This window comes from Mastomys coucha, unplaced genomic scaffold (assembly GCF_008632895.1).
Source record: "Mastomys coucha isolate ucsf_1 unplaced genomic scaffold, UCSF_Mcou_1 pScaffold8, whole genome shotgun sequence".
Classification (NCBI taxonomy): Eukaryota; Metazoa; Chordata; class Mammalia; order Rodentia; family Muridae; genus Mastomys; species Mastomys coucha.
Genome location: NW_022196914.1, coordinates 51,596,393 through 51,610,165, shown reverse-complemented (window position 1 = coordinate 51,610,165; position 13,773 = coordinate 51,596,393). Strand labels below are relative to the sequence as shown.

At 40.1% G+C, this 13,773-nt stretch overlaps 1 protein-coding gene across 7 annotated transcripts in view; it reads left to right on the top strand.

Moving 5' to 3' along the window:
* Positions 1 to 13,773, top strand: part of Atg10 (autophagy related 10) — a 277,555-nt gene that overhangs the window by 62,730 nt on the left and 201,052 nt on the right. For 6 of the 7 annotated variants that reach the window (XM_031360617.1, XM_031360620.1, XM_031360622.1 and 3 more), the window contains exons 3-4: positions 5,697 to 5,804; positions 8,624 to 8,680. In XM_031360617.1, coding sequence (XP_031216477.1) covers positions 5,697 to 5,804; positions 8,624 to 8,680 — 165 coding nt within the window. The remainder of the gene's footprint in view (positions 1 to 5,696; positions 5,805 to 8,623; positions 8,681 to 13,773) is intronic. The other variant, XM_031360618.1, reaches the window with a different exon arrangement.

The window sequence follows — 13,773 nt, the reverse complement described above, 5'->3', positions numbered from 1 at the left end:
AGATTTCAGTGCTATGTGGACGGCTGTGTTAGATTTCAGTGCTATGTGGACGGCGGTGTTAGATTTCAATGCCGTGCCTTTTCCCAAAGCACTGCTGAGGCTTCTCAGATAACTTTTCTTTTTAAATAAAGGCATTTTTAAAAAGAGACAATTTGTAAAAAGCTTATTAAATTCAGCAAGAGAAGCCCCATAATTATTTGTGTGGCCGGACTGTGGCAGGCATATCCTTGCTCTCTGGGTGGGTGGCATAGCCCTATGACAGCTTGTAAGAAAGCAAATCCAAACATGTTCTGTTGGATGTGAAATTCTTAGATCTCCATCCAAAATGCAGTCAGCAATACACCATAACACTTGCCAGTCTCTCTGGGACGCTATAGAACCCACAGGGTGTTTTCTCTCCAAAAGTTTTAACATTTGGCTATACAGTAGGAACATAATGGCCTGGAAGCAGATGTGTAAAAGACAGCCAGCTATTTGTTTGAAGTAAGCATCACTTACACGAAGGCACAAAGATTCCTACATTAAAAAATATAAAAAGTGTTTTCTCTGTGCTTGCTTATCATTTCAGAGATTACCAGTGAGACTAAGGTTTTAGATATCTTTCTACATGAATATTCAAAGTACACATAGCATATACTTATGTCTAATAAATGCTTGAAGAAAATTTAAGGTTACCTTGGATAATGTTCAATGCAATACTTGTAGACAATATCAAGTCTTTTTTTTATAGTTGTGAAGAATCTCATTGTTTGAATATGTAATAATTTATATTACCATCTCGTATTTCTTAGATCTTGTGCCATGAAAACAGAACTTGGTAATTAGTGCCAACATAGGAATTTCACTTTCTACAAATGTGACTGACCGTATCTATACATTCCTGGATGTAGCAATTCTGACTCCAGCATTTTTTCCCCTTTTCTTTTCTTTCTTAAGTTTTGAGACACTTTCACTATATAGCCCTTGCTGCCCTGGAACTTTCTCTGTAAACCAGGCTGGACTCCAACTCACAGGGATCTACCTGCCACTGCCTCTGGTGTGGCATTTATAGATGTGCACCACCATACCCCGCAGTATATTTTATGTTTTGATGGCTTTTGCTAACTTGCTTTTTAAGGATATAATACTGATTTAAATTTTTTTTTCTCCTGGCAATGTGTTGGGGAATCCTGCCTGTTTGACCCATATTTTTGTGTGTATGTTGCACATCATAGGTTTTTGATCCATAGGTGAAAAGTTTGTCACATCATTTTTAATTTGCATTTTTCTTATGGTTAATGCTGAATGTGTTTTTATCTATACATATTTCCGTATCTATCTGTCTGTCTGTCTGTCTGCCTACGTTCCCACCTATTCTCTGCTCATTTTCCTTGGACTGTTAGTCTTTTTTATTGATTTGTTATAACTATTTGCATTTTGTGGAGTTTCAAGCTGTTTATATATTGAGGAAATCAGTGTTTTTCTATGACAAGGCTATGTTTTTTTTTTGCATCTTTATATTTGTCCCTTGATTTGTTGTAATGATGTGCATTTGGAGGAATTTAAAGCTGTTTATATATTGAGTGGATTGGTGCCTTTTTATGTATGACAAAAGCTCTAATTTTTGCATTTGTCCCTTTTTATATTTGTCATTTTTATATTTGTCCCTTTAGCTTTCTATTCTGTGCAACATATTTTTTCTTTTTTTTAAGCTAAATTTTATTATTTATTATGTATGTATGTATGTGGTATATGTGTATATTCACATTGTGTTGGGGGAGGTGGGTGTGGAGGCTGGAAAGAGGTATTGGATCCCTTGGTTTATTCGTGAGCTGCCTGATCCAAAAAACTGCTAGATTGTACATGTACAGTTCCGTTTGGGTGCTGGGATCCAAATTCCAGTCCTCTGATAGAACAGTAAGTGCTCTGAACCACTGAGCCATGTTTCTAGACCTCTGTCACAGAATGTTTCTATCTTCTGGTTTTGACCTTCCCGTTTTGAGACAGGGTCTTTTGTAGCTCAGACTGATCACATACTAGCGATTGAGCTGAGGATGACCTTGGACTTCTGGTCAGTCATGGGGAATTATAACTCTGTGCAGTGCTGGGGAGGAGCTGAGGATTTTGCATATGCTAGCTGAGTGCTCCATCAGCTGAGGTACAGAGCCAGCCTTCCATCGTATCTTAGAAGGCAGATTAACTTCTGTTTTAATCTTTCACATTTGTGAGTTTTGTTATAAAATAGCAATGAGCATTCTGTTTAGATAAGGGAAAAGTTTGTCTACAAAGAAGTATTTTGGATTTTTCTTTATGGAATTTGAGCTCTTGCACCTGAATTTCCCCTGTTCATTTCTCTTCTACAGTGACAGTCAGGTACAGCAACTGCTTTATGGCAGATGGTTAGCAAGATGTCCTGATAATGGAGGTACCTAGTAATGGTGACTAGAGGACGAGGTCAGGGCGGGGTAAGTTAAGGTGCTGGGATGCAGGGTCTGAGGTTACTGTCTCAGCTTGGTGAAACCTTCCTAGTGAGTAGTAATGGAGTTGATTTCAGCCTTTGGAAAGGTCCCACGGAATTATGGACTTCATCAAGGTCTTGCCCCCCTTTCTTCCTAGGCAGCTATTAGTTACTTCCTTAATGCTCCGAGTTCATCAGGTGCTCAGTGTTCCTAGTGCTGGCACTGCACTAGAAGCTGTTGGGGTATTGGCTCTGGATAAGTCAGTCTAAGATGAGACCCCAGCCACAGCATTTACAACACTGGGATAGTCTCCTGAGCAGCTAGGGTAGAGAATGAATGCCAATGCAATCCCACTGAGTAAAGGCTTTTACTGTACATTGCCCCAGCGCTTCCAGATATGTACGGCACTCAGCTGATAACACTGGTTCAGGGGCCTGAGGCTGGCCTGTGGACTCTGTGTTCCTGTGATGGTAATGCTTCCGGTCCCCAGAATACTCGTGGATGACTCAGGCTCGTCTGTCATGAATGTAAACACTAGCCTATGTCTACCCTTACTTAGCTGAAAAACAAGTTTCTTGAACATGCTTTATCCCTTCATCTTCTTTTCTCTGAAATGGAGGGTTGACATGGGTGAAATGTGTGGTCCTCTTGTTTTTTTATCCTCTCGTGATGATCTGCAGGCTACATGGATGGGGATTTTATGTGGAATGATAGTCTGGATTCTGCAATTGAAACTGGCTTCCTCTAACAAGTGGTTCTGCTTTTTTTATAATGTACTGGGAGAAATAAAACTAAGGGATGTTTAATACCAGTTGGCCTAGTGGATCAAATTAAGTCGTAAACCATGGTAAACATAGAAGTAGGTGGAGAAGTGAAGAAAGAGTACTGACTGGAATAGAAAACGTCACTGCAACGGTGAGACTTGAGTTAGTAGGCATTGTGTCCTGCTCTAGGCTACTAGACTGTAGAGCTTTAAGGCGATAGTTCTCTGGCTTTTACATTGGCCTGTCTGCACAAGGCACTCTCTTCAGTTCTTGTTAGCCTCATTCTCAGGGTCTATTTGATTACATGATGGCTTCTGGATAGCTACTGTTTGGATTTTGTACAAGAGAAGACCTCCTTTTGCCAAAGACTTAGAAGAAAATTGGCTAGTGTTCCAAAAGCAGAGTGGTTGTTTGATAAACCCGAATAGTAATGATGCTGTAGTCATTGCATTTATGTGCTGTTTGAGCAAATATTAATTTTTTTCAGTGCTGGGCATCAAACTAGACTTCATATATGTTAGGTAGGAGATGAGCCAGCATGCTATCTTGCCTAAATTTATGTTGTCCACATACAGTGATTTTGATAGTATAGGTTAGATGATAAATATGAAATTTAAAACAATAATTCTGACAATTACTCTAGTGCTTAATATTAATGAAATAACTAAAAGTAGTAATTTTAGATATTTGATAGTGTACTCTCCAGTCAGGAATGAGATTCAGCATGCTCAATAACCTATGACAGTAGTATTAACTAACTAGAATAAATTGGATCCAGCCATTCATTCAGAATTGAGTCATAAGTAGCAAGCTTCCAAGTAAGGGCTGGCAGGATGTCAGTCTAACGAACTGTAAGATACATTTAAGTTGCCACCACATCTATCTTTCTATAATTTTTAAAAAGAACTTTAAATTTATTTTGGGGTGCTAGAGATCACACCTAGGGCCCATGTGCTAGACAAATAGTTTACCACTGAGCTATCTCCCTGCTTCTTAATTCTCTTTAAAATTATGGTGATTGGAATTTTCCCCCCAAGAGGTGACACAATATAATACTCCACAGTGGAGGAATAGATGAAACGGGAAGAGAACGATGCATTCTCTCCCTTTTGGGGGATTAGAGACCTGAAATCAAGGTGTTGAATCATGCTCCCTCTACGGCTCATAGACCGAACCTGTCACCTCTATGCTGTTGTGGTTAACAGCAGTGCTTGACATTCCTTGGCTTATAGCTACACCACTTTACTTTCCATTTTTGTGTAGCTTTCTCAGAACGTTGTGTGTCTGTTTCTGTCTTCAAATGTCCCTCTTCTTATAAAAAGAAAAAGCAACCCCTCCTTCCTTAATTATTGGTAAGATCCTGTTAAGGTATAAATGCTGGGTGACAGGGTGCTGCTGGAAGACCAATTCCTTTGCATGCGGACATATCTATATACGGAGAGATGCTGTAGTCTTCTGTATCAATTTATGGAACTCACCAAGTTTTGCCTTAAAATGGAACTTATTATAGTTAGATATATACTACACGTGGCTGGATTTAAGAACAAGTATAAGAAAGCAGAAAAGAAAGCAGTTAGTGGGCCTGGAGAGATGGCTCAGTGGTTAGGAGGACTTGCTGCTTAGTCATGAGAACCAGGGTTTGATCCCAGCCTGCATCAGGCGTCTCCCAAACATGAGTAAGTCCAGATCCAAGGAACCCAGCATGTGCCTCTGGCCTCCATGGCCACTCTCACACACATGTACATACACTCACAGAGACACTACTCCCCAGATGTGCATGCACAGAAATCAAATGCTTTCTAAAGAGGAAACAAGCCAGTGCGAGACCGAGAACATTCTCCTGTGATTGACACACATGTGAATATGAGGTGGTTGTTTTCAGCTCTCTGAAGAGCAGTTCTGTGTAAAAGGACTTTGACCCCTGAAGACAGAACTAGAACCACTGATCCAAGGGGAACGGTCCAGTGTAAGACAAAACTTCCATGGGTTATGGTACACAGAATGTTGGAAGGCACCGTAAGGAAGTGGGAAATGCAGGCTCCCCAGACAGTTGAGGAGGTGCGGCACACAGTTATTGCTCTCTGGCATCTCTTTCATTGAAGAGACAATACGGCTCACTTCCAGTCTTGCTGTGAACCCTCAGGTCTCCCAGTGGACACCATTCCTCACATGGTACTTCTTTCTGTGAGGTTTAAGTGCTTTGTTACTGTTTATCATCCTGAAGTTTTGCTCTCTTACCTCGGTGTGCTGGGCTAGTAGATTGAAAAGAGTAGAAGAGGAACATTAATAAGCAAAAAAGCTAGGGAAGTAAGGTTGATATTTATTAAGTAGTACCCAGTGTACATTGGGTTAGTCTGGTCATCCATAGTATCTCATTTAAAGTGCCTGGTTTCTCCTGGCATGGCTTAGAACACAGGTGACATGGTAGTTCTTCGAGAGTTGAGTTCTTGCACTAATTGACATTTTTCATGTCTTCCTTGTTGGTGGAGCACAGGACTGTTCCGATGGCTACATGTGCAAAACACAATTTCAAATAAAGAATGAGAACTGGACACCCCATCTGGGAACACCTGCTAGTGTGCACACATGTCTCCCCACAGAGGTGAGTAGGTTCATGTGCCATGAGTTCCTATTCAGTCTTCATGAGGTATATTCATTAAGAGCTTTCAGTTGGTTTTATGTATGCTTATACATTAAGAAATTAAATAGCCCTTGGATCCTGGGACTGTGGTAGGTATGTGAGCTTCATTTCTGATGGGTCATTTGCTTCATAGCAGTGAAAACAGCAATTGTGGTGTATACTGTGAGTCCCTTCAGTTCTAGAGCCTTCACACCTTTTCTTGGATCTGAAGACACACAATACCTTCTGTTGTTTTGGTTTTTATCTAGTGATGGCTCAACCTATACAGATCTAACTCTGTGCCCAGTCTGCCTTTGACTGGTTTTTTATACATTTAGAAATGTGTAGCATCTGGGTCTCATTCTTTAGGAAAATCTGATTGACTTGAGAAATTTACAAAATTAAATGTTATTAAAGCGCTGAGTTCTTAGTGACTTTCTGGAATATTTTCAGTCTTTTTTTTGTTTAATTAAAATACACATAGCCTTAATATTTTTTTTTGTTATATTTCAAAAAAAATGTTTCTTATAAGAAAAGTTGTAGATATCCATTCTGAAACAATAGGGAGATCTGTAAAACTGAAATAATTCCCCGTATACCTTTAGTATTTTGGAAGATACTACCTGTTTTCCTTAGGTTTCTCCTATACATGTATTTGGTAACCAGGAAGAATATCATGAACATCCTTACATTTCAGTAAACACAGAGTCCACAGTTCACTTCAGTGGCTCCGCAGCATTCTATTTCATGACTATACCATAGTTATATGCTCGTACTTCAGGAAGCACTGGGATTTGAACAGATGGAAGATGATTGATGGAGGGGTTGCTTTTTCTTCTTATAAGTAGAGGGACATTTGAAGACAGAAACAGACACACAAAGTTCTGAGAAAGCTACACAAAAATGGAAGGTAGAGTGGTGTAGCTATAAGCCAAGGAATGTCAAGCACTGCTGTTAACCACAACAGCACAGAGGTGACAGGTTCGTTCTATGAGCCATAGAGGGAGCATGATTCAACACCTTGATTTCAGGTCTCTAACCCCCCAAAAGGGAGAGAATGCATCGTTCTCTTCCCGTTTCATCTATTCCTCCACTGTGGAATATTGTGTCACCTCTTGAGGGGAAAATTCCAGTCACCATAATTTTAAAGAGAGTTAAGAAGCGGGGAGATAGTTCAGTGGCAAACTATTTGTCTAGCACATGGGCCCTAGGTGTGATCCCTAGCAAAATAAATTTAAAGTTCTTTTTAAAAATTATAGAAAGGTAGATGTGGTAGCAACTTAAATTTGTCTTACAGATGATTGATGGGAACTATTACTTCAATACAAAGGAAGAAATCATAAGTGTTTGAATTCTGAGCATCTTAGTAAAGAGGTAGACACTCTTTATACATGTGTCCTTGTGTGTGTGTGCTCTCTGTGTACATGTGTATGCATCCTTTCCTGTCTGTGTATACATGTTCCTGTCTTTCTCTCTCTGTGTGTGCATGTTTCTGTCTCTCTGTGTGTACATGTTACTGTCTGTATGCACATGTTTCTTTTGGTATGTGTGTGAATGTTCATTTCTATTTGTGCATGTGCCTATAATGTCTGTGGGTGTATATATGTACCTGAGTGTGTACAAATGCTAGGTCCATGTTGATATTTTTCTCCTTTGCTCAAATAGGTGTCTGTCACTGAACCTGGAGCTCACAGTTGACTCAGGCTCTTCTTTTTTTATATCCCTAGTGCTAGGACATGCTACTCCCTCAGCTCATACAGGGTGCTGGTGCTCTGAGCTCAGCTCTGAGCTCCTCATGTGCAGTTGGAAAGCACCTTACCCGCCGAGCCATTTGTCTGGTGGAGATGCTCCTTTTTCTCATGTTTTCTGCTGTTGGTCTGGGAGTAACCTGCTCTAGTAGTGTTTGATCCTAAGTCGTTCTTACGGATTCTGTGCTTAGGGGTGCTAAGTGCTGCATGGTTGCTTCATTCTTGATTACTGCTTCATGGCTCAGTAGCCAACACCAAACCTGAAGCCAAAAATGTTAGGAAACTTTATCAATTCATTATGTGTTAGCTTAGAAAGGTAACAGAAATGATGATTAAGAACGAAAGTCACTGGTTTTTGTCTAGCAAGTTGGCAGAGATTTTGAAAGCACTCAAGTGCTGTGACAATAGGAGAAGCCGACTCTTTCTGATGTGACTTGACAGAGTTTAAACTTGTGCACATGGTATGTGTAATCTACACTGAGTAGACAAATTTACCCTCCTATCTGTTTCTCATCATTTTCCATCTGTAACATTGCCCAGTGCGCCTCACCATTTAGGGATGAGGGAGGAGTGCTTCACTGGAAGCCCCGTCCTCGCAGTGTTCTGCCATTGGCGCTTTGTCGAGCCTGCCTCATTATGTTTCCATATCTATCCTTCAGTTTAGCAAGCATGCTGGTTTTGATGTAATGCTTTTACATCAGAGTAAACTTCAGCGTGGTGCTCACATAATAACCAGAAATGCATGCAGAATATTATCAGGAAGAGCGTATTTATGGTAGGAAACAAACCAGAAGCAACTGCAATGTGCAACCATAGTGGGTTAGTTAATTAAGGTCCATCCATGCACTAACTAGATGCAATGACTAGAATGACCTCTTAGGTGACCAATAGTACAAGAATTAAATATTAAATGAAAAAGGGACAGTCATTACAGCCTAAACAATCCAAGAACATTTGAATTAGCTGTTGACCATTATGGTTTTAAATACTATTTTTAATTTCTTCAAAGAGTGAAACCCTTATTTCTTCCTTCTTATTACTTTGAAATCCTAGGGAATTTCATCTCTTTGTTTGATGCAGCAGTTCCGTTTGGAGGCACCATCTATCTATGTAAGTTTGCTTTCTTATGAGTATTCCATGTTCCAGCTCACAAGTAAGAGAGAATACTTTTAAAGCTGACTGAGACATACAGTATTGTGCCTCTTGATTTCTTGCTAGTCTTTAGCTGAGAGAGTAATTGAGAGATTCTCAGCTTGGTGTGGCTGTGTAGGCCTCTAATTCCAGAGACAGATGCAGAAGAATCAGGAGTTCGAGGCTCTCTTCAGCGACACGGCAAGTTTGGAGACAGCCACAATGACACAGAACTTTGTTTTAAACAAGAAAGCAAACAATGAACAAGGAAAAAAAACACAGGAAAAAAACACAGATTATATATACATAAGTATGTACATAGCAGATATTATTTTCCTTCTAATCAAGTGAGATTCTCATAACTGCAGAGTATCCTAAATGTTTTCTGTTCTTCCCTTTCTCTTCAGGGCTTTTCTGTAACAGTGTGGTTCCTCTGCTTCTCTTTCATTATCTCCTAAACTGGTACTTACTGTTTTGAGGTCAGACTGTTTCTAAAGAATGTAAACCTGTCCATACAGGGTTACATGATAAATATCTATAATCCAACTAGAATCAGCTTACTTGTATATGTTGATAAAACCTGGCCAATAAGATGAATTACTCTGAATTGATTGAATTCTAAAAGGGTTTTACTTTAGATAGAACAGGATTTTTTTTCCCCTGATAATCAGTGTACACAGAAAAGTTACAAATGTCTGAAAAGAAAAACTTGCAGTGAGGTTTTCAGTAGTATACGTTTGTAGGAGGAGGGGATGTGCTGCAAGCCCATCGCTTGCCAGTCCAGGGTGGTGTTTTATTTTATGTTTTCTTTTTATTTATTTGTCTTTCATATATTGCATTCCAACTTCAGTTTTCCCTCCTTGGCCCCACCCCAGTCTCTCCTCCATTTCCCTTTTCCCTAGATTCATTCCTCCTCCCTTTACTACCTTTCAGAAAAAACAAAAGCAAAAACAAAAATAGGCTTTTTCAGGGACATCAACTAAATACTGCATAAAAAGCTACAAGACCAGGAACAGATTCCTACATCGCAGCTGGACAAGGCAACCCAGTAGGAAGAAAAGGGTCCCAGAGTCAGGCAGAAGAGTCAGAGACCCTACAAGAACACCGAGCTACAAAACCATAAGATATCTGCAAAGGATCTAGGACAGACCCATGCAGGCTCCCTGATCTCTGTGATCCCACTAGAGTTGATCCTGTGGGCTGTGTTCCTGTGGTGTCCTTGATCCCTCTGGCTCCTCCAATCCTTCCTCACTGTCTTCCACAGGACTCCCTGAGCTCTACCTGATACTTGGCGGTTGAACATTTTTTTTTAAAGCAGTCATTTTCGTTTCTATGAATGTAAGCTTTATTATTAATGTATCTTCCATAGACATAAATCCCAACAGCTTCTTGCCCCAGCAAGGAAGTTGAAAAGTCAGAAATCCTGTGATATGCAGTCTCTGCTTGGTTCCCAAAAGAGAGTGTGACTCTTCAAGGCTTCCAAAGCTTTGGGGAGTCCAGGGTCATTTTGAGAGGCTTCCTTGGGGTTCTGGCTGGTGGTCCCTCTTGATGTCCAGTGGTGACAACATATTTTCCAATTCTTGTGGGCCTTAGACATCCGCTTGAGCGTCATCTCACACCTCTTCTTGAAGAACCAGTACCTAATGCATCCTTTGGTCAGTTTGAGCGCATCAGCCAAGACCTCCAGAGCCTCCTCCTCAGGGTTGGGGGTCTGTTTCCTCCTCAGGGTTGGGGTCTGTCTAGAAGTGCTTTCTTAGCTCCTGGAACTGCTCACAGGTGAACCCAGAGCTTTTATCCATGCAGGAAAACGTGGAGTTGTCTCCATTCCAGTTGCTTCCATCATGGCTGCAGCTCACGTGAGTTCTGTTCTGAACATTTCTGTATTAGTCAGGGTTCTCTAGAGTCACAGAACTTATGGTAGTCTCTATATAGTAAGGGAATTTGTTGATGACTTACAGTCTGTAGTCCAACTCCCAATAATGGTCAGCAGCAGCTGTGAATGGAAGTCTAAGGATCTAGCAGTTGCTCAGTCCCACAAGGTAAGCAAGCAAAGAAGAGAGAGTAAATCTTCCTTCTTCCAGTGTCCTTATGGAGGTCTCCAGCGGAAGGTGTGGCTCAGATTAAAGGTGTGTGCCACACCATGCCTTGAACTCAGATCTTCTTGTCTTAATCTTTTGGAATTCATAGCCACTATGCCTCAAGATCTCCATGCCAAGATCCAGGTAAGAAACTTGTATCTCCCAGCCTTCAGATTAGGATCATTGGTGAGCCTTCCAATTCTGGACTGTAGTTTATTCCAGATATAGTCAAGTTGACAACCACTACAATTTCTTTAAGTGTTTCTCAGCCATTTGAGATTTCTCTTTGAGAATTCTCTGTTTAGATCTGTATCCCATTTTTAATTGGGTTATTTAGTTTGTTTATATCTAATCTCGAGTTCTTTTTAATTTTGGATATTAGCCTTCTGTCAGATGTAGAGTTGGTGAAGATCTTTTCTTAGGGTGTATATGACATCTGCCCAGGATCTTCTAGCTTTCATAGTCTCTGGTGAGAAGTCTGGTGTAATTCTGATTGGCCTGCCTTTATATGTTATTTGACCTTTTTCCCTTACTACTTTTAAAATTCTTTCTTTGTTTAGTGCATTTGGTGTTTTGATTATTATGTGACGGGGGGTGGGGGGATTTCTTTTCTGGTCCAGTCTATTTGGAGTTCTTTAGGCTTCTTGTATGTTCATGGGCATCTCTTTCTTTAGGTTAGGGAAGTTTTCTTCTATATTTGTTGAAGATATTTACTGGCGCTTTAAGTTGGGAGTCTTTGCTCTCTTCTATACCTATTATCTTTTGGTTTGGTTTTCTCATTTTGTCCTGGATTTCCTGGATGTTTTGGGTTAGGAGCTTTTTGTATTTTGTATTTTCTTTGACTGTTGTGTCAATGAAAATATTTTCTGTGGTATCTTCTGCACCTGAGATTTTCTCTTCTCACTCTTATATTCTGTTGGTGATGCTTGCATCTATGACTTCTGATCTCTTTCCTAGGTGTTCTAACTCCAGGGTTGTCTCCCTTTATGATTTCTTTATTGTTTCTACTTCCATTTTTAGATCTTGGATGGTTTTGTTAATTTCCTTTGCTTGTTTGATTATGTTTTCCTGTCATTCTTTAAGGGATTTTTGTGTTTCCTCTTTAAGGGCTTCTAGCTCTTTACCTCTGGTCACCTGTATTTCTTTAAGGGAGTTATTTATGTCCTTCGTAAAGTCCTCTATCGTCAGTGATTTTAGATCTGAATCCTGTTTTTCTGGTGTGATGGTGTATCCAGGACTTGCTATGGTGGGAGAATTGGGTTCTGATGATGCCAAGTGACCTTGGTTTCTGTTGCTTATGTTCTTATGTTTGCCTCCCTCCATCTGATTATCTCTAGTGCTACTTGCCCTGGCTATATCTGACTGGATCCTGTCCTTCCTGTGATCGTAGTTGTGTTAGAACTATTCAGAGTTCAGCTGTCTCTGGGATTCTGGGATTCTGGGATCCTGTCATCCTGAGATCCTGGGTGTGTCAGAGCTCCTGGGAGTCAAACTGCCTCTGGAATCCTGGGATCCTGGGATCCTGGGCATGTTAGAGCACCTGGGAGTGCAGCTTCCTCCAAGTGTTGTGGGACTGTCTGTGGGGTTCGTGCCCAAGGTTTGCTCAGGGCTTTGGCCTAGACCAGAAGGGCATGTGGTTTCATTTTAAGATCTTTGATTCACTTGGACTTGAGTTTGTACAGGGATGGATGGATATATGGAACTATTTGCATTTTTTCACATGCCAGCATTCAGTTAGACCAGCACCATTTGCTGAAGGTGCCTTTTTTTGTTCATTTTGTATTTCTGGCTTCTTTATCAAAAATCATGTGTCCAGAGGTGTGTGGGTTTACATCTGGGTCTTTGATCCGATTCCATTAATCTACCTGTCTGATTTTGTGCCAATAGAATTTTTTAAAAATTTTTTATTACTATTGCTCTTGAAATCAGCTTGAAATCAGGGATGGTGACACCTCCAGATGTTCTTTTATTGTATAGAATTATTTTAGCTGTTCTGGGAATTTTTGTTTTTCCATGTGAAGTTGAAATATTGTTCTTTCTAGGTTTGTAAAGTATTGTGTTGGAATTTTGATGGGGATTTCATTGATTCTGTAGATAGCTTTTGGTAAGGTGGCCATTTTTATTATGTTGATCCTATTGATCCATGATCATGGGAGATCTTGCCATCCTCTGCTATCTCCTTCAGCGTCTTTCTTCAGGGACTTGACGTGTTTACCATACAGGTTTTCACTTGCTCCGTTAGAATACCTCTGAGGAAATATTTTATATTACTTGTGGCTGTTTTGAAGGGTGTTTCTCAGCCCCTTTGTCATCTGTATATAAGAGGACCACTGAAAACTTTTTTTGAGTTAAACCGGACACATCAATGAAGGTTTTTATCAACTGTAAGTGTCCCTTGTAGAATTTTTGGGGTTGCTTATGTGTACTACCATATTGGGCACCATTTGTAAAATAAAAGATTATTAATATTATTCTTATATAATATATAATATTAAGATTATATATATTAATTAATGCTAGAAGTTAACATGGTGGCAGTTATTTGGATCAACTTTTTTCCAAATAAGCACACTATATTTCAGAGACATAGGCCTTACCTAGGCAGACTCTCAACTAGTTCATCTGGGTTATCCTGACCACCTAGCCTCGTTCACCCATGTGCTTAGCTGCTCATCTAGGTAATCCTGACCACCTAACCTTGTGGTATAGCTATAACCACCCATGTGCTTAGCTATACCTTCTAGGCCCGTGATCACATCTGTCTCCTCCCATGTCTCCTGCCTAAAGCTTTCCACCTTCTTTTTTCCAGATTTCCTTTCTCCCTTCCCAGAAGTCCCATCTTCCACTTTCTGCTCAGCTAATTGGCCATCAGATTTTTATTAAAGTCAATCAGTGAATACCTTAGGTAGATAAAGGAAGAAAAAGACTCAATTTCACAAAGTGTACTTTAACAATCACATTATTTTTGGATACTAATAGTTTCCTATTTGGTTT